The sequence below is a fragment of the Mercenaria mercenaria genome, chromosome 3 (genome assembly GCF_021730395.1).
Source record: "Mercenaria mercenaria strain notata chromosome 3, MADL_Memer_1, whole genome shotgun sequence".
Lineage (NCBI taxonomy): Eukaryota > Metazoa > Mollusca > Bivalvia > Venerida > Veneridae > Mercenaria > Mercenaria mercenaria.
In genome coordinates, this window is record NC_069363.1 from 6,264,137 (window position 1) to 6,287,755 (window position 23,619).

General features: G+C 35.0%; 1 protein-coding gene across 1 annotated transcript in view; it reads right to left on the reverse strand.

The window, feature by feature from the left end:
• Positions 1 to 22,945, reverse strand: part of LOC123525523 (leucine-rich repeat-containing protein 40-like) — a 34,106-nt gene extending 11,161 nt beyond the window's left edge. Inside the window, exons 1-10 of the mRNA XM_045304633.2 lie at positions 22,885 to 22,945; positions 14,226 to 14,395; positions 13,591 to 13,772; positions 13,020 to 13,093; positions 9,612 to 9,741; positions 7,891 to 8,014; positions 4,141 to 4,283; positions 3,202 to 3,374; positions 2,738 to 2,828; positions 2,033 to 2,208 (exon numbers count right to left, since the gene is read on the reverse strand). Of these exons, the coding sequence (XP_045160568.2) occupies positions 2,033 to 2,208; positions 2,738 to 2,828; positions 3,202 to 3,374; positions 4,141 to 4,283; positions 7,891 to 8,014; positions 9,612 to 9,741; positions 13,020 to 13,093; positions 13,591 to 13,772; positions 14,226 to 14,370 (1,238 nt within the window). The 5' untranslated portion in view covers positions 14,371 to 14,395; positions 22,885 to 22,945. The remainder of the gene's footprint in view (positions 1 to 2,032; positions 2,209 to 2,737; positions 2,829 to 3,201; positions 3,375 to 4,140; positions 4,284 to 7,890; positions 8,015 to 9,611; positions 9,742 to 13,019; positions 13,094 to 13,590; positions 13,773 to 14,225; positions 14,396 to 22,884) is intronic.
• Between the last annotated feature and the right edge of the window lie 674 nt (positions 22,946 to 23,619).

Sequence of the window (23,619 nt, forward strand, 5' to 3'; positions counted from 1 at the left end):
AATAACAGCAAAACATTGTCAAAATATTTGTCTGGCTACTGGTTTACCTCACGGGGAAAATAACTTCTTTTTGTGACCCTATTTGAGGCCCCATGGAACCCATATTTTACATCACAAGGCAATGCTGATTACAACATCAGATGCAGAAGGAGCTGAAGTTTGTGCAGTGTGGGCTTCATTTATGTCAAATATTTTTTTAGGAAATAATGGAGCCGAAATATGAAAATTTGTCCAGCTACTGGTTCCTAACCAGTATATAAATTTTCTTTGATGCCACAGGGCATGAGGCAATCTGAGTTACAATATGGTTTAAAAAGTGTGAAAATGTAAAGAAAACCCTTTTTTCAGCAGAAGAGGGAGTGTAATTATGGGGAAGGAGAAAGGTGAAATGAGTGGGGAGGAGAGGGGGTAGAAGCAGAGGTGGGGTTTAAAAGATGGGGTAACATGAGGCATACCAGTAATAACAAGCAAATTCGATGAATTGGAATCCCCCGCCGAAAGGGTCAGAGTTGAGGAACGGCAAAAAAATATATCCAGCAAAAAGTTAAGAATGTTACCAAGAAGCAAATAATTTCATTAGTCAAAATCAAATTAAAAGAAAATGAATGGTTTGTTTGGGGTGGGGGGGGGGGGGGGGGGGGGGGGGGGTGAGGACACAACAGTTTACATGTTGATTATAAATATTGATAGAAAATGAAAAATGAAAAAAAAAAAAAAAAAATGGTGGGGGGGGGGGGGGGGGGGGGGCCAAGGTAAGGTGGTGACCAGGTGTAGGTACACAACATCACATGTTTATAATAAATGTTCATGGAAAGAATGAAAGAAGTTTAATGAAATTCTTCCAATTGGTTGGTTTGTTATGTACAGATCTGTGGATTTTTAAACAATTAAAGGGCAATAACTATATGGAAAATTGACCAATCGAAAAAAACCTTGAAGGGCATCGTCGCAGTATCTTGGTTCATGTCTGTTTCAAGTTTGATGAAATTCTACCTGCTAGTTACTGAGAAATGGCTGCAGACGGACATTTTTCATTAAATCAAGGGCAATAACTCTGACGGAAATTGACCTATCAAAAAAAAAACTTGACGGGCATCAGCACAGTATCTTGGTTCATGTCTACTTCAAATTTGATGAAATTCTACCTGTTAGTTACTGAGAAATAGCTGCAGACGGACATTTTTTATTAAATCAAGGGCAATAACTCTGAGGGAAATTGACCAATCAAAAAAAAAACTTGACGGGCATCATCGCAGTATGTTGGTTCATGTTTATTTCAAGTTTCATGAAATTCTACCAAGTAGTTACTGAGAAATGGCTGCGGACGGACGGCCGGACGGACTGACGGACGGACTGACAACGCCATTTCAATACCCCCCTCCCGATTTCATCGGCGGGGGATAACAAATATTACGAGATACAAGGTGAACTTGAAAATTGTGTCATAAAACTTTAAATCAAGACCATTACAAAATCTGACCCAAATGACCTTGACCAGAGATATACCTGACCATTAACAAAAACCTGTCTGTCCTAAGATGAATCCTTTAGCGAGGTTAGATTATAATGAGGGCAGCATATAAGAAGATATAGTGAAATTGAACTTTAACCAGCCCTATTCTCCTTTTTATTCCAAGTAACCTTGTTCTGACCCTAAGCTATCAAATGTCTGCCCCGTACCAAGGCCAACTCTTATATGAAGTTTGTATAACAGGGGAAGTAATTATGACTGAGAAGCTACCATGAAATTTTTAATTGAAAGCAATACAACCCCTGATGTCAGTGTGAGTACAACAGCCCTCCTTATTCTTCAAATAGTCAAACTACTACTGACAATCTAATAAAATTCTTGTGTACCAGATCAAGCTTAATGAGTGCAAGAACTTGACCACTACTCGTCAAAATCTTCAGTTAGAACTTCTACTGTTCTATCTGTGTCATGATGCTATTTACAAATTTTCTAATACTGTGAAATCATTAGTATTTATGGTGTTAAATTTTACAGTATAAAGAGAAGAGTATAATCTTATACCTGTAATCAAGGCTTTTAGACTGAATAACATCATGCGCATTCACCCCGTCTCCTGTACCTCCAATGACTCCTGACTGACCTTTGTTACTCTGAACACCATTGGTTGCTGCTGCAGGAATCTCTGAGGGATCCTCTATCCTGCTACGCAGGTATTTCTTTATTTCTTGTGTGCCTCTCTAAAACCAGTGGTAGGTATTTCAACAACAACACATATAAAAGTTTTTGGGTATAGTAATTTATCACATCAACGTTTTGGCTAATGCCTTCATAGGATAATTCACATACAAACCGGAACATTTACTGTTGTTGAATTTTACTTCCAAATGTATGTCAGTTTTAAACAAGCAAGTTCTCTAAATAAAACATGTTTTTGCATTCAAAATAGACATTTCATATTTCTGCCACGGTCATTACATAGGAAGACATGTCTTAATATATCGCCCTAAACAGTTACAAAATTCTAGACAAATAATTAACCCTATCAACTTTTTCGACTTAATTACATGTATCTATTCTGCATTTAAATTGAAAACCTATTTTAACAACGCTCAACGACCCCTTTTCAGTACTTGTACATAAGAGATCGTGGAGACAACTAACAAATTCCAATCTTAGTAAACTCAAAAACAAAACATTTAATTAGGAACCATACAGTGAATCCCTACTTAACTAAATCTGTTTCACAGATGATGTACTGGTACTTACCATAATAATGTCCCTTCTAATTGATCTCATTGGATTTCCATCAACGACAATAGACTTCAATGTTGTCACTGTCCCAAGTAAATACGGCAACCTAAAATGTATAGTCATACATGCTTTATCAGCTGTCCGGCATAATACAAAGTCCAAAAGTGTGCATGCTTATTGCTTTAAAACCTTTCTTTAGCATCAAAATGGTGATCACATAATCTATCAATAGTCACAAAGTCCTGACCGTTCATACTCATTCTAGGAACAGTACAGACTACCTTCAGTCAAACCTTTGCAAAAGAGCACCTGTTAGTAGTGTCCACCTCGTTGCAATGACCACTTATTTCATTCCAGATTGAATATCTCCACACTAGAAATATCAACTAGTACACTTGTAAGGAACTGAAACATTGTACAACAGTATATTTGGTTCTTACTGCCAATTAACAGGAATATGAAACAAAACAAACATTTACCCAGCTAGGTCATTATTTGTTACATCAAGCCTCTCTAATGACTGGAGTTGAGCAATTTCATCTGGAAGCTTGCATATCTTATTATCTCTAAGGTCCAGGACAGATATTGCAGGAAGATGCTGAACATGTTCTCCCGTAATTTCTATGATTTGATTGTTGCCTAAATGTAACTCCTGTAATGTATTTAATGTACATTGGACCAAAAAGGTTGGAGACCAGTCCTAAAATGCAGTCTTACCATTGGTCAATTACAAGATTATGATCAGAAGCAACAAATCAGATGCTGAAATTTTGAGTCTGGTCTCCAAACTTAGCTTTATAATTCTGGACTAAGAAAACCATCCATAGAACATAATCAACTGTAAAATTTCAATGCTATTAAAAAGGAATAATGTGGCATGGATCACAGTCATTTACTACATTTTAATGATGATCACCATATCTGTTCAATAAAGGACTATTAAAGATCATTTAATATCTAATGCAACAATTTTGGTGTCCATTTTTGTTAAAAAGTCACACATAAAATGACTAGTGGACTATTCCACAATTCTAAAACTTTAAAATACTGACTGGTACAACTCTATTTGGACCGTTGACTTGGGCTTCATTTGTAAATTTTGATATTTGTGATGGGTTTTATTTTAACCAATCTTCACAGATAATGCCACTCATGATTTCAAACTATTTAAGAATATTAACTTGCATCATGTCCTACAACAAAAACATTCCATGTTTTGTGAATTGTTAACATCGAGCCATGAAATCGCTAAATACGGCATATGCAAAACTAACTTGATACAACAGTTATACAGCCTTTAAATCAATACAGTAAATGCACAATGCTGCATCGTAGCTGCCATTTTACTTAACAAACCTTTGCAACATGTTAAGCTTTTTGAAACTGAATATACTAAAACACAGTAAGAAAAGACTTACTTTGAGTGAAGTGCAGTCTGTCAGTACAGGTAAGTGTGTTAATTTATTATGTCTCAGGTATAACTGTTCTAGATGTATAAGTGTACCAAACGCTGGTGGTAAATTTGTTATTTCATTGTGGTTCGCATCAATCTGTCGTAATGCTGAAATATTTGTTTCATTTAAAAACCCTGGGTCATCTAGAGGAATTCACACTGCATAAGATAAGAACATTACATGCGTAAAAAAGTATGTAGGTTCATACACGTTCATTTAAATTTTTGTCTGTTAAACAATCACGCTTCTGTGGCTAAAAGATAAAATTAAACTTCCGTTCAACCGTTTGGGTTCAGCCATGATTGAAATGATGCCCAGTGGGACACCATGTGTCTTCCTGCACTATTCAAGCTGGATCTAAACTACATGTACACTGGCATGAAATAAAATCAAACAATGAAAAATATGTTTTAAGATTCTCTAGACTTCTTGGATTGCTATTATAAGTTAAGTGCTTTTAAATGACCACAGTTATATAACTGAAATACTGTTGAAAAAAAAGAGTGCCATCTAACACGGCATAAATCACATGGTCGGAAGTGTAATCTGCTATGACAGTTTAACAAATGTCAAGTAAAAGTTAAGTCAGGGCTATGTTACCTTGACCTTTGAATCAGTGACCCAAAAATCAATATGGATGTTCACCAAGAAGTTCTAAATGATAAAGTAAAGTTTGAAAGCAAAAGTTGTAATAATTTCCAACATAACCTTTAGCCTGCTGGCGGCAAGTGATTTTGCCTTTGCCACCATTGCAGACCAAGATCAGCCTTCACATCTGTGCAGTCTGATCATGGTCTGCACTGTTCGCTATTCAGTCAGTAAATCTTCAGTGAACATCCCTTTGAATAATAAATGGTACTGCCCAAATTGAATGATGGACCAGTCTATTTTAGAAATTTAGGAGGCTTAAGGTTAAAGAGAGTCCAGAAACAAAAAATATCTATAAAAGTTAAGTCAAGGACCTTATTTTTAACCACTGAGCCACTTAAGGAGGTAGGTTACCTTCATATTTGTATGTGCGCATGTCCAACCGGAAGCTAACGTGACGATTTACGACGGAGTTTACGACAAACTAAATGTCTGTATATTCATTCTTCTGAAAATTAATCATGAACCTGTCTTCGATCTGATGCTTTATGGTTTAATAATGCAGAAATAATGAATAAATTGCCGCAGAAACGCTTCAAAACAATGTTGCCTTAAAATGACGTCATTGACGTCATGACGTTACGTGCCAGTTACCGCGCAAAAGTAATAGCTTTTATCTTGAAAGTACGTAATTCTGTGCATTTTCTTTACTTTAACTATTTTCAAATAACCATTATTTGCTGAAATATTTTTTATGAGTCTTTTGCTCTGAATAATAATCAATATTTTGCTTCTTTTATGTAGATATATTGAAATGTTATGCGGAATGTAAGAAAATAGATGATGATAAGCAATGTTATTTGGAATATAGTTGGGTGAAAGGTTACTTGCTACGGCCATTTTCAAATAAAAAATCTAGCAGTTTGATTTCTAAAACCTATTTTTCAGGTTCCGTTGATAATTTGTTACTTATGTTCTAAAACTAAGATCTAAAATTGTTGCAATTTCAGTAGAAAATTGTGGTTTCTTGAATTTAATTGATGTTACCATGGAAACGAAGCCCGTGACCTATGTATCTAAATGTAAAATTTAAAAGCGTTGACACTGGTCTATTTAAGAAACACAGCTTCGGCTTTTTATTTTCATTTCAACAATATCCATGAGAATAAAAGCAGCATGCTGAACGATTTTTCCATGAAAAATTCCATACGAGGGGTACTGCTGTAAGTATTCTAAGCTGTGAAATTTGTTTGAATAAATGCAAATAACACGAAAATATAACTTACGTTAGAAATAATATGTTTTAAAGCTAAATCAACTAGAAAGATAATCTTAATCAATACTTTTTATAAAAAATTAGGACAAAAAGCAAGATATAAGCTATTTTAAACATCTCTGTTGCCATGGTTACTTTAAACTTTAAGAAAAATAGGGTACTATGTAAAGTGCTTAGTATTTTGCTAATAATATTACCCAAATATTCCATGTTGGTCATTAACAAAATGGCACTGAGGCTGTCGAAAACCCCTATTTTTACACATAGTTGTTTAAAAATGAGAGAAAATGCGTTACCATGGAAACACGAGCCCCGCGACATATACATTTTAAGCTTATATTAGAAAGCTAACGTGCATATTAGTAAAATTATCAATTATGCAGACTTCTACGGATATCGATGAAACTAAAATACACTGAAAAGTGTTAAATATCCGTATTTTCCTTCTTCTTTCAATATGAAATACCTTTGGAGGGTCATGTTCTTCAAACCTGGATAAAAATTTAACTTGAAGGGACAGAGACAAACGAAATTGAGATTGTAGCAGTTAAAACTTCATATTACACGAAATACAAAAGAATGCTGCGGTTCAACGAATTTGAATTTACCCTTGTAACAAGGTAACCTACCTCCTTAATCAGAAGTAAGTAAGTGTCTTCCTCAAGTGGTACTATATTGTTGTGTAATGTTTGAAAGCTATAGGTATAATTCTTTCTGACTTAAGTGTCCATAAGTGTTAACATACAGATAGATGACATAGCACATCTTTTTTTTTCAAAATGGGCATATACAGACTATATAATTTGGAGGAATTATATTTTTGGATACACACTTCACATTTACAACTTAAAAATTAAAACCATAATTAATGTTCAATGAAATTACATGTTAATTCTATTTCCAATGCATACTATAGTGCAAAACTGTCACAATGTCTTACTTTTGACTTTTCAAATACTCTACCTACTGAGCACACTAGTTGTCATTTTTCCATTTTTGTAATTCTGTTAGACTGTATTTTAAAATCCATAACCCCAGAGAGGCTAAGATTATCCAGGTAGATACTGGACTTTGCCAGGATACTGTGTCCATAAATATTCTGACTAAGTGAACTTTTAATAAGCACTGCTCAAGTCAGACAGCAGACAAAGTCAATTTTTGCAACTTTAAGTACTTCAATGGCCATGCCTCCATTTTGACTTACAGGATCCAGCTGGTTATTGAATGTGACCAAGTCCGGTGAACATTGTATAAAATCTGCTTAAGTTTGAAAGCAGACATTATTTTTGCAATTTTTAGTAATTCAAGGGCCATAGCTCCAGACAGACTTTAAGGATCCAGCAGGTTACCCAACTTGGTAGAGATATTATGTCCACAAAGATTGTAATCAAGCTGGTGAAAAGTGGTTAAGAACTGCTAAAGCTAGACAGCAGGAACTGTTCATTTTTGCAATTTTAAGTAAGTCAAGGGTCACAGCTCCAGCTGGTTATTGAATGTGACTAAGTCCAGTGAGCAACGGATGAGAACTGCTCAAGATAGAGAATGGACACTGTGAATTTTCACCATTTTCAGTAATTCAAGGATCATTACTCCAGAGGCTTAGAGGATCCAGCTAGTGATCAAACTTGGCTGAGCTATTATTCCTATAGCATAAACATTGTGACTAAGTTTAGTAAACACTGAATAAGAACTGCTCAAGTTAGAGAGCTGACAACTTTGTGGACATCACTCACCAACCTGCATGGGTGATCCCATATGCTTAATTTAATGGGCTTTTAAAAATATAACTATCAAAATACAGACTCAAAATATCAGCAACTAAGAGAAGGAAAAAAACACAGTGAGCATACCATTCATAGTGGCAAGTTCTGGAGGCAATGACTTCAGTTTGTTATTGGAAACATTCAGCTTAATGATCTTACTCAGACCTCCCATACTGCCAGGTAAACTTGTTAACTCATTGTTGGACATATCCTGTAATAAATGTAAAGTGTAATTCATTACATATGTTCTGAATGAAAATCCTGCAATACATTTCAAGAATTATCAATTAAATGTGTTCATAATGAAAATATATGTCAAGTATAATGGATTAAATGTGTTCCTAATGAAAATGCATGTAAAGTATAATGGATTAAATATGGTCCTAATGAAAATACATGTAAAGTATAATGGATTACATGTGGTCCTAATGAAAATACATGTCAAGAATAATGGATTTAATGTGGTCCTAATGAAAATACATGTCAAGTATAATGGATTAAAAGTGGTCCTAATGAAAATACATGTAAGGTATAATGGATTACATGTGGTCCTAATGAAAATACATGTAAAGTATAATGGATTAAATGTGGTCCTAATGAAAATACATGTAAAGTATAATGGATTAAATGTGTTCCTAATGAAAATACATGTAAAGTATAATGGATTACATGTGTTCCTAATGAAAATATATGTAAAGTATAATGGATTAAATGTGTTCCTAATGAAAATACATGTAAAGTATAATGGATAAAATGTGGTCCTAATGAAAATACATGTAAAGTATAATGGATTAAATGTGGTCCTAATGAAAATACATGTAAAGTATAATGGATTTAATGTGGTCCTAATGAAAATACATGTAAGGTATAATGGATTAAATGTGTTCCTAATGAAAATACATGTCAAGAATAATGGATTTAATGTGGTCCTAATGAAAATACATGTCAAGTATAATGGATTACATGTGGTCCTAATGAAAATGCATGTAAAGTATAATGGATTACATGTGGTCCTAATGAAAATACATGTAAAGTATAATGGATTAAATGTGTTCCTAATGAAAATACATGTCAAGAATAATTGATTAAATATGGTCCTAATGAAAATACATGTCAAGTATAATTGATTAAATATGGTCCTAATGAAAATACATGTCAAGTATAATGGATTTAATGTGGTCCTAATGAAAATACATGTAAAGTATAATGGATTAAATGTGTTCCTAATGAAAATTCTGCAAAACAAATTTGTTTGTAATGAAACTCTGATTATATATCTACAAAAAGGGATGTGCTCATTGAAAAATGATTGTTGTTTGTACTTGATAAGACTTCATTTTAAGGCTCAAACTTGAAATTGAGGTAGTACTACATATCTACATCCTCAATCAAAACACTCAACAACATAAATAGATCTGCACAGCACTGGTAATCACCTGGTAGCTTACAATCATAATATTACTGATGTATTACAGATTTTCCAATAAATAACAGCCCCATCCAGAGGTCACCAACTCATGTCCTACTGGCATCAGGATTGCACCTCCTTAAAGTAATATTAGTACTAGCTTTTCCAGGAAATAGAATTAACTGTGGCACAAACCATGTTCAAGCTTTCATCAAAACTGACCTAAAGTTTAACCTGGTAAACCAGTTAACTAATACAACAGAACTAACTCAAGATAAGCAAATAAAAAAACATTATTGGTTATTTCCTGGTATTCTTGGGGATTTATGAAAATGTTACAGGAGATTTGTACAAAATCCTGGGACAAACTTTCAATACAAGATTATAGGAAGAGTTTTACCAGGTCTTCTAAAAAGAAAAGATCTCCCATATCTTCTGGCATTTGTCTCAACTGGTTATATTCTACATGCAAGCTCTTCAAACTCTTTATTTTTCCAACACATGATGGAAGTTCTGTCAGTTTATTCCGGCTGAAGAATAAATCCAAGTGAGAAGTATAAATATAAATTTTCAATATTTATTATCACTGAAGCACATTAACATAACAAGAGGACCATGATGGTCCTGAATCGCTCACCTCTTCCCACATGACCCAGTTTTGAGTATGACGTCGTTTTTTCTATTATTTGACATAGTGACCTAGTTTTTGAGCTCATGTGACCCAGTTTTGAACTTGACCTAGATATTATCAAGATAAAAATTCTGACCAATTTTCATGAAGATCCATTGAAAAATATGGTCTCTAGAGAGGTCACAAGGTTTTTCTATTATTTGACCTATTGACCTAGTTTTCGAAGGTACGTGACCCTGTTTTGAACTTTACATAGATACCATCAAGGTGAACATTCTCACTAATTTTCATGAAGATCTCATGAAAAATATGGCCTCTAGAGAGGTCACAAGGTTTTTCTATTTTTATACCTACTGGCCTAGCTTTTGACCGCACGTGACCCAGTTTCGAAACTGACCTAGATATCATCAAGGTGAATATTCAGATCAATTTTCATGAAGATCCATTGAAAAATATGGCCTCTAGAGAAGTCAAAAGATTTTAATAATTTTAGACCTAATGACCTAGTTTTTGATAGCAGTTGACCTAGTTTCAAACTTGACCTAGATATCATCAAGATGAACATTCAGACCAACTTTCATACAGATCCCATGAAAAGTATGGCCTCTAGAGAGGTCACAAGGTTTTTTTATTATTTGACCTACTGACCTAGTTTTTTAAGGCACATGACCCAGTTTCAAACTTGACCTAGATATCATCAAGGTGAACATTCTGACCAGTTTTTATGGAGATCCATTCACAAGTATGGCCTCTAGAGAGGTCACAAGGTTTTCTATTTTTTAGATCTACTGACCTAGTTTTTGACCGCACATGACCCTGTTTCGAACTTGACCTAGATATCATCAGATGAACATTCAGACCAATTTTCATACAGATCCCATGAAAAATATGGCCTTTTAGAGAGGTCACAAGGTTTTTCTATTATTTGACCTACTGACCTAGTTTTTGATGGCACGTGACCCACTTTCAAACTTGACCTAGATATCATCAAGATGAACATTCTGACCACTTTCATACAGATCCCATGAAAATATGGCCTCTAGAGAGGTCACAAGGTTTTTCTATTATTTGACCTACTGACCTAGTTTTTGACGGCACGTGACCCACTTTCGAACTTGACCTAGATATCATCAAGATGAACATTCTGACCAATTTTCATGAAGATCTCATGAAATATATGGCCTCTAGAGAGGTCACAAGGTTTTTCTATTTTTAGCCCTACTGACCTAGTTTTTGACCGCACGTGACCCAGTTTCGAACTTGACCTAGATATCATCAAGATGAACATTCAGACCAACTTTCATACAGATCCCATGAAAAATATGGCCTTTAGAGAGGTCACAAGGTTTTTCTATTATTTGACCTACTGACCTAGTTTTTGATGGAACGTGACCCAGTTTCGAACTTGACCTAGATATTATCAAGGTGAACATTCTGACCAATTTTCATGAAGATCTTGTGAAATATATGGCCTCTAGAGAGGTCACAAGGTTTTTCTATTTTTAGACCTACTGACCTAGTTTTTGATGGCACGTGACCCAGTTTCGAACTTGACCTAGATATCATCAAGGTGAACATTCTGCCCAATTTTCATGAAGATCTTGTGAAATATATGGCCTCTAGAGAGGTCACAAGGTTTTTCTATTTTTAGACCTACTGACCTAGTTTTTGACGGCACGTGACCCAGTTTCGAACTTGACCTAGATATCATCAAGATGAACATTCTGACCAACTTTCATAAAGATCCATGAAAAATGTGACCTCTAGAGTGGTCACAAGCAAAGTTTACGGACGGACCGGACGCACAGACGGACGCACGGTCGGACGACGGACGACGGACACCGCACGATCACAAAAGCTCACCTTGTCACTTTGTGACAGGTGAGCTAAAAACAATTATAATATGTCTTGAATTGATAAAAATATAATATGAAATTCCCATACTAAAACTTTTATTTAAGGCCAAAATTTTGTAGGAAGCACAAAATTCAACAAAACAAAATAACAGTAAACTCAAATTGATTAAGCCTGTTCATGTGAGGTACTGAATGTTCAACAACCCTCACCCCCAAGCACTTAGTCAGAGGTTTCAGATCACTATAGCAGGGGGGGTGCCCTGCCTAGTTAAGCTGAATTCTATTATACAGATACATTGAACTGTATCCATGATCCCAAAACTTTAGTGATACTGCATAGAATACAAGTTGATATAAATGTGAAAAAAATGGTTAACTAAATTAGTCATATTTAATAGCCTAATAGAATTCAATAATTATAAATCAGAAATCTGACAAAATACAACTTTGTAACAATGAAACAGCAGCTGAATTTTCTGATATAAAGGCAGAGGATTTTTGAGGTCACAAGATTTGACTGGTTATGTGATGTGATGTTAGATTATTTGTTACTCCAACAGACACTGTTAGCTGACACTTTGGTCATTTCAGAGATTTATTTATTACATGCTCTGGACAAGAAATATAAAGTCCCTTTTAAACTTTGAGCTAAATTTGTGACCACAACCTTTGACCTATCTACCTGAAACATGGGCTCTGCACAAAGTCTCATTGCCATCTACCTATACATCATGTTTAAAGTCCCTATCTTGAATTGTTTTTAAGTAATTCTCCGGACACAAAGTATGACAGACACATACAAGCATATACAGACAATGCCCCATCACCTAATAGATCCTGTTTTTCCGAAACAGGCATATAAAAACAATACTCTAAATACAACAAAAAGAATTGTAAATATGTGGTTACCATCTGGATATAAAATTCATTTCGCTGTTTAACCCTTGGCCTGCTAAATTTCTAAAATGGACTGGTCCAATATTTAATTTGGGCAATACCATTTATTATTCGTAGGGGTGTTCACTGAGAATTAACAAACTGAAAAGAGAACAGTGCAGACCATGATCAGACTGCACGGAGATACAATTGCTGCCAGCAGGCTAAAGGTTAATATACAAGCGTAAGTCTTCCGTATCAACAGACTTTACACAGCCCAATGTATTTTACATCCAGATGGTATCAACACAGCCACAATTATTCCTTAAATGGCTACCTAAAACCTCATTTAAATGAAATGTATCTAAAAGGTACATCTACATCAATTTGTAACCTATATCCAACAATAATTATTACTGTATAATAAGTTTAAATAATACAATACCTAACATCTAATTTCTGTAGGTTTTGTAGGGTTCCCAGTGCTTCTGGTAAGCTTTCTAGTCTATTATCATGAACCTGCAATACATAAACACTTATTGCAATCAGAATTTAAGTCACAAGAGATATGAAATGTTGTATTGGGTACAAAGTCATACTGGTTATACTGGCCCCTATAAGTTAAAGGTTGAATCCTTTTGAAGATAATTTTGAACACAAAGCTAGTTATGGGATTGATATCAATGATAAGTACTGTTTTGTGTAACATAATTATAAACATAATTATTTCCCCTAAGTTTTATATCATGCACTGATCATCAATATTAAGAAGGAATGTTCATGAGCGTTTTATTAACTATTAACTAAAAAACATCTCAAGCATGAATGTGTAAATAATTAATACATTCGGTTAGGAATGTGGTAGAATATGTTCATAACCAGCAGACAGTCATAATGGACAGTCAGTGCTGCACAACTTGATGCACCTGAAAACAATCCTAGAGAGTAGGAAGCAAGGATAAATTATATAGGATAATTAGCCATTAGAAGTTCAACAAATAGATAACAAAACTTACATCTAGAACAGTGAGTGCAGGAAGATTTGCAATATCTTCAGACAGGCCAGTCAGCCAGTTGGAAGCAAGAATAAGTTTTGTAAGATCTATCTGTTCCCACCATCTGTCATCAGCATCATCCATGGAAGCCGTCTTCCCCTCTTCCGGCACATCAATATTGATCCGCCATACTGTATCTGGAACTGCACAAAATCATACTTGAAAGATTAGTAAATTTCTATACATAATAATAAAATTTGTCTGATTATTTTCATCCAGTTTCTCGCTTCAAATAAATCTACATGTATAAGACTTGAGATTAAGGTTGTATAAGTACATATTGAAAATGCATGGCTAGGAAGTTAGGCATGCTAAAGTCAGTCATGATCTCATGATAAACATACCTCAATATAATATAGTCCTCTAGCGATTTGAACTAACAGATTTAATGCTTAGAATGAAGCTACTTTTAAGGAACTTCCATATCCCTGACACAGAATCCGTATGTACTATTATAAACAATATTTTAACATCTTGGTGAAGTTTGCATATGATGTATTTACGCATTTTTTTTAAAGATATGCATAAATGAATTCAAATTCAAAAGTTAACATTAAGTCTCCATGTTGTCAGTTAATGGATCAATCTGTACTCACTTGATGTAAGACTCCTCCCAGACAGATTCAGCTGTCCCGACTTCCTTGCTTGTTTCAGTATACTAACATGTACACCCTCTTTCTGTTCCTGTTGTGCCTGGAAACCAGCCTGTGGCTTCCACTGCCTTCGGCCTCTGGCTGCCATGATTTACAATTCCTTACCTCTTCAACTGTAACAATTAAGGCAATACTAAACATGCAGACTTTTCTGAGGACTGTGCAAAGGACTCGCTGACTTCAGATATTGAAAGGGTGATATACTGGTTCATTAATACTACAATCTTTTATCTAATCTGTGACTATTTCTCACCAAGTCATCATCTGATCCACATAGCTTCAGAAAAATTATTTCATTTATGAAAACCAAATTGGCATGCACAAAGCTCTTGCTTTGCTTTTTAAGGTGTCAGGGAGATCATTTATGTAAGAGAGAAAGAGACATGGGCCAAGAACGGGGCATAAACTTGGGAACCCCAGAAAGGACAGGTCAAGTATCTGAAGAGCAGCCGTCCACTACAACTCATCCAGTGTGGTAATTTAGGAATGACTTAATTATTGTTATATGGACTTAATTATTGTTATCAAGAAACGGGCCCGGAGACAAGAGACAACATTCAGTGTTCAGTTTCACAACCAAACGTTGAATCTGCCTTACTTTTGACCACTATCCAATTCTGACACAATGATTAAGGACTTCAGTTATTTAATCAATTGTTATTACGTCCTTCAGCATAATTACCGTATTTTCCCGAAAAAACGCCCCCGGGGGTGTTACATTTTCCAAAGAGGGGGCGTTTATTTGAGGTAAAAAAATAAACAAGAGCACCGCCTTGCGGGTGCTGACACTCATATGATTTTTTTGTATAACAGAAATATTGTCCTACCCATGACTTTCTAAGTCTAAAAAGGGCCATCATTCTTGCAAAAAGCAGGATAGAGTTATGTTTCTTGAAGTACAGCGTCAGCTTATGATGGTGAAAAATTGTTGCAAGTTTTAAAGCAATAGCTTTAATAGTTTATGAGAAAAGCTGACTTAAACATAATACTCAAACAGAAAACTGATTTTCTAAGTCCAAAAGGGGCAAAATGGAGTTATGTTTCTTGATGTACAGGGTCAGCTTATGATGGTGAACAAGTGTTGCAAGTTTCAAAGCAATAGCTTTGATAGTTTAAAAGAAAAAGTTGACCTACACATAAAACTTAACAAAGAAATCTGATATTTTCTAAGTCCAAAAGGGGCCATAAATCTTGCAAAAAGCAGGATGGAGTTATGTTTCTTGATGTTCATGGTCAGCTTATGATGGTGAACAAGTGCTGCAAGTTTTAAAGCAATAGCTTTGATAGTTTAGGAGAAAAGCTGACCTAAACATAAAACTTATCCAAGAAAACTGATTTTCTAAGTCTAAAAGGGGAAATTATTCTTGCAAAAAGCAAAATGGAGTTATGTTTTTTGATGTACAGGGTCAGCTTATGATGGTGAACAAGTGTTGCAAGTTTCAAAGCAATAGTTTTAATAGTTTAGGAGAAAAATTGACCTAAACATAAAACTTAACCAAGAAATCTGATATTTTCTAAGTACAAAAGGGGCCATAAATCTTGCAAAAAGCAGGATGGAGTTATGTACTTTGCTGTACAGGGTCAGCTTATGATGGTGAACAAGTGTTCCAAGTTTCAAAGCAATAGCTTTGATAGTTTAGGAGAAAAGCTGACCTAAACATAAAACTTATCCAAGAAATCTGATTTTCTAAGTCCAAAAGGGGCAATAATTCTTGAAAAAAGCAGGACAGAGTTACAATTCTTGATGTACAGGGTCAGCTTATGAAGGTGAACAAGTGTTGCAAGTTTCAAAGCAATAGCTTTGATAGTTTAGGAGAAAAAGTTGACCTAAACATAAAACTTAACCAAGAAATCTGATATTTTCTAAGTCCAAAAGGGGCCATAATTCTTGCAAAAAGCAGGATGGAGTTATGTATCTTGCTGTACAAGGTCAGCTATTGATGGTGAACAAGTGTTCCAAGTTTCAAAGCAATACCTTTGATAGTTTAGGAGAAAAGCTGACCTAAACATAAAACTTAACCAGGCAACGACGACGCCGACACCGATCAAGTGATGACAATAACTCATCATTTCTTTTTCAAAAAATCAGATGAGCTAAAAATCAAAATTTTTACAAAACTTAAAAACATTGTTCAAACTAACTATAAAGTGTTTCTGTTTGTTTAATCCCCACAAAACGTAATTATTTGGCATCCAATTTAATGTAGTGGGTCTTTTATGCATTTAAATATGGTACCTCATGTATTCCATGTCTCAGGATGTCTGGCTTTTTGACACGCTCGCGACATTACACATTACGTCATGACCCAAACAGCTGTTGTACTCTGATAACTTTTTCCTTAGTACATGCGGGTAGCTAATAGCTATTATAAATGTGCCTGCTTTTAAATTAAAAGTTATTAAAACTGCCGAAGAAAAGGGTAAACACTTTGCCGCAAATCTGTTTAAAGTCGACAGGAAGCGTGTGCGCGAGTGGTGCAAAAACAGATCAAAAATGGATTTACTGTTTAATTTTTGGATACGTACCATACTTAGGCCACACCAAATTGGTAAGTTATTCATCGGATTTTTTTCTGAAAAATTTGAGGCGGCGAGCGAAAAAATAATTTAAATATTTTTTTTTGGTTTTTGAGAAAATCAGGAGCGAGCGAAGAGCGAAGAAATATATTTGTCTTCATTTGGCTCTCGACTGACTAATAAAAACCTTAAAATAGAATGTATAGCCCTTTTAAATTAAAAAGTAAGTCCCCAGGGATTGAGAAAATCTGACCTGCAGACACACAACAAAGCGATCTCGTGAAAAAAGGTAATAACATTGTCATACAGTACACTGTAATCAAATAATGCATGCTTTTGAAAATGCTGTTAGAAAATATGTAATAAACAACAATGCATAACCTTACACCATACTTATCACATACATATGTGACTTGAATATTTACTGCTATGAAAATGTAGCATCCTTAGCTGACTTTACAAAGTTTTTGATACGTGTACATCAAATATCTAAGTGAGTGTTACTAGATCTATTAAAGCTTCTGATTTGAAACTTAGAACAGTTATTTACTGTCAAAGTCTACACCAGGAGAAACAATACTCTTAAGTCTGAATCTAGACAGAGTTATGCCCCTTTTTCACATAGAATATTTCTAATTTAGTTTTATATAATGACCAATAGCTCTGTACTTTAATAGCTTCTGACTATTATGCCCCTTTTACTGGCAAAGCTCTGACTCAGAAAAGTCGAGCATGATGTCTTATGTACAGCTCTTTTTCTAACTTTAAACTTTCTTAACATATTAAATTTGTTGAAACAAAGTCTCCATTAAAGTCTGAAATGGAGATTAATGTGCATTAACATTAGTCTACTAAATGACTGGAAAATTTGAAAATCAAAACTGTTCTAAAAACAACTCGTAATATAAATTCCTTACCCCACCAACTTTCGTATGCAAATGCTGATCATCTGGACAGGAAAAAACAGATGACAGATAAGTGACATGCATCAATAAGTATGTTTTTCTTCATCCAGTTTTCAATGAAATAAATCGATTTTTGTAGTATGTAATTTGGTAAACATTTGAAGAAAATGGCATAACTGCATAAAGGGGAAATAACTTTAATGCAACTAAATGTAAGTGTTATGATTTATTATAGACGATGTGTGCGTAGTATGTATTTATTTTGATTAAAATCCATTTGAGAACAATCTGGGACTGGAATTATAAGCATTTATACACTTTTACGTCCGTAAAAAGTAGCGCACCAAAAAATTTTGGATTTTTTTCAATGTGGCGAGCGCAAGCCAAAAACAAACAAAAAATTGTTTTTTTTGTGTTTCTGAAAATATACGAGCGGCAAATCCCATGAACAACTTTTTAATTTGGTGAGGCCTTAGTATAAAATTTTTGGACTGACAGTACATGGACTGTCTAAAAGTGTGTTTAATCCTTAATACATTGGATACTTACCCGTGAATTACTTATTATGTAGACATATAAAAATGAGGTAGGTGATTTTTTTTCGTTCTTGTTGACTTTTTTTCCTCCAAAAAGGGTGGGGGGGGGGGCGTTAATTAGAGGGGGGCCTTAATTCGGGAAAATACGGTATCTTAATATCTGTTCACACATTTTTTTACTTGCAGCTGAAAGGTGACTGCAAGTGACAGAACAAAAAATTTGAACTGTCAAGGCTTTTCATCAGGAAATTGGGAAGAGTCTCTGGCCTTTCAAATTGGGAAATTCATACGCGATAATTGCTCATTTTGGGAAAACAGCATTTTATTTTATTGAAACAGCTAGGGGTTTTTTTTTCCTTCTGCAAAAGAGGTATGTCATAGAGGACACAATTGATGGTTTCCTGATCATAAATGAGCTCACTGCTTCCTATTTGTGAAATATCGCTGCCGACACTTTACATGATATAAGTTTAAATGCCGATTATTTCACAAATTGGCAAAATTCGAATAAAACTTACATGTATCAAAAGGGAATTCAATTCCTCATTGATTCATGTAAAAATTATCAAATATAAAAAATTACGAATTTTCTGGTGATTTAAACCTATGTATGTACTGTACACGACTAACTTTTACCATGTACAGTACGCCAATACGCGCAAGCGATAAAACCAATAACTTTACATGACCGTGTACTGTGATTTATCCTCCAATATTCTTGTCCTTCAAAGTTTTGACATTTAGACTGCCCTGTCACAAATATAAAACAACCTGAACCTCGAATTATTTTAGGAAGTGTCTAGCCATCGGTAACTGGATGCCTAGCCTGTGTTCTAGCCGTCCGGTTACTGGACAACTAGCAAATCCTCAGGGGATTTTCTAGCCGTCCGGTAATAGATTTCCGAATGAATAAATAATGATTTTATACAGTTTTAATGTTATTTACTTAAGATATCGATAGTTATCTGCAAACAATATTTTGTGTGAATACAATCAGTCATATTGAAGATTTACAATAAACCAAAGCATTAATCAGCCGATAAAACGGAAGTTTGCCAAAATCAATAATGGCAAGATCGCCGTGACGTCACTCATTAAAATTTATGTTGATGCTGTTTACTACTGTTACCACAGTAGATTGTAAACGTACTCTTGCTGAGTCAAAATAAATATTATGTACAGTATTATGGTCATTTTAACTAAAAGCTGAAAGTTCATCCCTTCAAATACACAGTTTTTGTTCAGACATAATTTTATCATAACTAGTGAAAATGCAACCTTTATGTTCTGCATGAATGTTTTTAGATATCATTGAGTTTTATGATGGTTGAACTATATGTAAAATTGAAAGTACATTTCTCTACAGTGAGATGTATTATATGTATACTTGTGCTAAGTTTAGTAAGTACTTTTATGTATTTTTCTCATGCAAGTGTTCATTTAAATATTAATTATCACACAGATATTTAATGTTTTTGTCACAAAAAGCAGAATTTTCTTTGCATTTGGAGTCATTTTTGCAGTATTTCACACTATTTCTTACTTTTTGCAATTTTAGGAGTATTTTCCAGTACGGGAATTCCTGGTAAACACCGATGGGAATTCCCGCCCCTGGGAAATTTCGGCCAACCCTGCTAGAACGCAGGCTAGGGGTCCGGTTACCGGACTAGACACTTCCAATTGTAATGTAATGGCCAGTAAAGCTTTACTTTATTAGTATGACATGTTCATACTTAAATTATTATTTTATTTTAAAGAGAAGAAAGAAAGGAAATTGTAATGTAATGGCCGTTCAGGACATAGTTATAAAGTAATATAGAAACAGTTCAGTATTCTAAAATATTGCTTCTCCGAAATATTGTTCTCTCTGTTTCATACACATGTATAATTGTATATTGCTATCCTAAGGTTAACAAAGTACAGTTCTTCCAGGGTTTTTTTTTATTCTATAGCAAAGGCCGAATATCGGCCTCGTCCCCCAGCCGAGGATTTACCCCACAGCCAAGGATTTCCCCTACCGCAGTTGAAATTCCCCTACGTCCGAAATTCCCCCCTCCAAAATCGTAAACAAAGCAATGGAGATTACTCCCAGCGATTTTCCCGACCGAATATCGGACCCATTCACAATTGCAGACGGTCTTTCACAATTTTCAATGGGTGTGAAAACCTTTAGAAATAGTAGAAAATGTTCAAGAAGAGCGTTCAGTGGACCCGAGGTTTCGGTTTTGACCAGCGAAAATCGATAAAAACTCGTATCTGACCCGCACATAATATGCCGTGGGCGTCTGCTTGTCTCGCGGTAATACTCTTTGATGCGTAACGAGTTCGAAAGCTCTGCCCCTTGTCAATCAAAATCCCAGTGAACTTCATACTGTTTGTCGACGCCAGCGTAAGTATGACAGTAGGCGGAGCGTCGTATGTTAATTAGCTACTGACAGATGTCAATCACGCCACGCGCCGACTGACACGTGGTTATCATCAGTATGTAATATAGATGATTGATAAACAATGCAGCGTCAGATTATCATGTTTGTACCTCTTGTTAATTAGCGGTAACAGCTTATGCTGTATTGTGTAATATGTGTTGTTAATTTAAAGTAATTATATTATGTGCTTGATTCGATTAAATAAGCCGGTCGGCCGTTACGCAAATTTATTATCTTTGCCGAGGCATTTTGCTAGAGCAAAATAAAATATAAATGTTTTAAGTAATCAGATATTATAAGTATGGAATAGTTCTGCAGGGTTCGAATTTAAGCTCGCATACTCGCGAAATGCGAGTGCAAATTTCAAACTGCGAGGTGAGATTTCAGACACCAGCATTTTTTTGCGAGTGAAAATTTTTGGCCGAATAATGTGCATTTCTAACGGTCGTCTCGATCTTACACTGTTCTTTCTTTAACAACTCGTGGTCATTGCAGCACATTGTCATTTGCAGAACGAATTCCGGAACACTCTATCATCTTTCATCGTAAACGGAAGTTTACACTCGATACATGTCCCGTGCGCATGTCTTTTCAACTGCTGACAAGTACCTGCGCCAATTTTGATGACGTTTACCGCATCCGGTGGGTTTTTTGTAGATCTATACATAGAGCTCTGAATTCGGCTACCCATATCGGGCCTCAGTCAAATGGCAGCATGTCAATACATGCGATCAGCTGTTTAGACGGCATAGAGGCTATGACTAGGTTTTTTGGTAATCTATATTAAGTTACTATTTATATAGCGCAGATACGATTGGCTGGACTCATCACGTGGATGTTTGTGTTCATGTTCTAATAAAGTGACAAGTCGCGGAAAATGCAAGTTGTTTTTTCATTTAGCAAGTTAAAAAAAATACCACTTGCGAAAAAATGCGAGTAGAAAATCTGGCTAAATTCGAACCCTGTTCTGGTGAAAAAGATGAAATTTAAAACGGGTATTTTATCAAGAATTTTTAATGTTTGCTTTCGTTTTTTCATATTTGTCACACGTTTTCGCGATCGTGATTTTCGGACTTTTTTTATCCTTTCTTACAAGATTTTCTAGTACAATTGAAATAAAAAGCCAACAAAATTATGCATTTAATAATAATATGATGACTCTTGCAAAAGCAACTCTTATTTTAAAGCATTTTTTGTGAATAAAAGCATGTGACCTTTAAATATTCAATGATTTGAGCATTTCAACTCTCCCCACCCACCTTGTTACAATGATAAGTGAACATGAGTGCAAGTCCATCTATTGCTAAGTGACAGTGTGTATAGTTGCTAAAAGTTGCAAGAATATGTAATAAAAGCATAGTTTAAAGTGTTTATTATGCATAATTGTAAATTCCCCCCTGAGTGAAAAAATCCCCCAAAACTGCTCGTCGCGCGCTATTTTCTTCCCCCAATGACAGGCTGGGGCCTCTTCCCCCAGTCGTAAAAAAAACCCTGTCTTCTCTGTACCAGGCATACAGGTAGCCAACTGGACGCTGGCATATTTCCATTACACATTGCAGATTCATGCAGATTCAGCAGTCCGCAGAATGCCTTATCACCATATTTGTAATAACGCTCGGACATGATAGCTAATTACCAACAATGCTCTTGGCTATATTTCCTATATAACTCTGATTAACGGGAGAAAGTTTAGAAGGGCAAGGGGAACCGAACTGAAAAGACTCTATTAGTTATGGGTTAGCTATCATTGTCAGTGCGTCTCAATTTTCCTTAAGAACCTGGGTTGAACTTTAAATAAAAACTGTTGACTTTCAAAGTGTTGTTTACTATTCCCTTGTCACCGGAGTTTATTAGGTGACACAATTATTTTAACTAAAGTAAACAGTCTACTAAAATCCATAACAAAACCCACAATTGTAAGTCAATAAGATGATATTTTTTCATGTTTGAAAGATGATGTAAACGTTTAAAAAATTGTGCTTAAGCAAATATAAATTTCGTGGTAGAGAATATTAAATATCGACGAACTTTAATTGTGTCCGGCTACTATACACCTTCTTCGATATAAAAATTATTTCTTTAAAATTTCCAATTCAATCTTCTTCTTTTAAATTATTTTGGATATATACTAATAAAGGAAACATTTCTGCAACGTTATTAGAGCATGTCAGCTAACAATGCATATCCTTGAAGCAAATTCGTTAGTTTGTTTGCTTACCTACGGAATTTACCCGCGCCTTGTTCGAATGAATAAACGCTGCTTTGACGTTCCGTCCCTTATCGTACGGGACAGCAAGGAACTCGTGCAAAAATTAAATTGATACTTTTTGTTAAAGTGAACTTTAGTATACATTCACTGGAATCTTTTTTTATTGCTATTCATAGTATCAACTGTACGATTACACTTCAAACGCAATCATGCCCTTTATAATTTATTGCCATTCTCTTGCAGAAATGACAGAGTAGGGATAATAGAGATTTACCGAATTTACGAATGATTTTATTCTAATAAGTTTCAGTACATTAGTTGCTGAGTTCTTTTTTAATAGCCTATAACTGAGACATGGGAATGAAAATGAAAATTATTACTTAACAATAATTTGGTGAAGTCAGCCTTGGAAACGTAGTTTTGTCGAAACAGTTCTGTCACCTATTCGTTTTCCACAAATAATGTGTGTATTATTAGCTCACATGAGAACACACAGGATGGCCAAAATATCCAGCACAATTTCGATAATGGGCAAGACTGCTGTTGTCAACAACAGAATCATGGCCCCTGAATTAGCCTAGTTAAAAGAACCTGAATTTTTATTATACTAGCCGCCATATTTTTAGAGTTACCGTTACGGAACCTGATGAGAAAGTTTCTCTTTATGAAATCTTGGTCAAATTCAATATATGTACATTAAACTTACTTCGAATCCGGGTTATCTGGGGTAAAAGACAATACCAT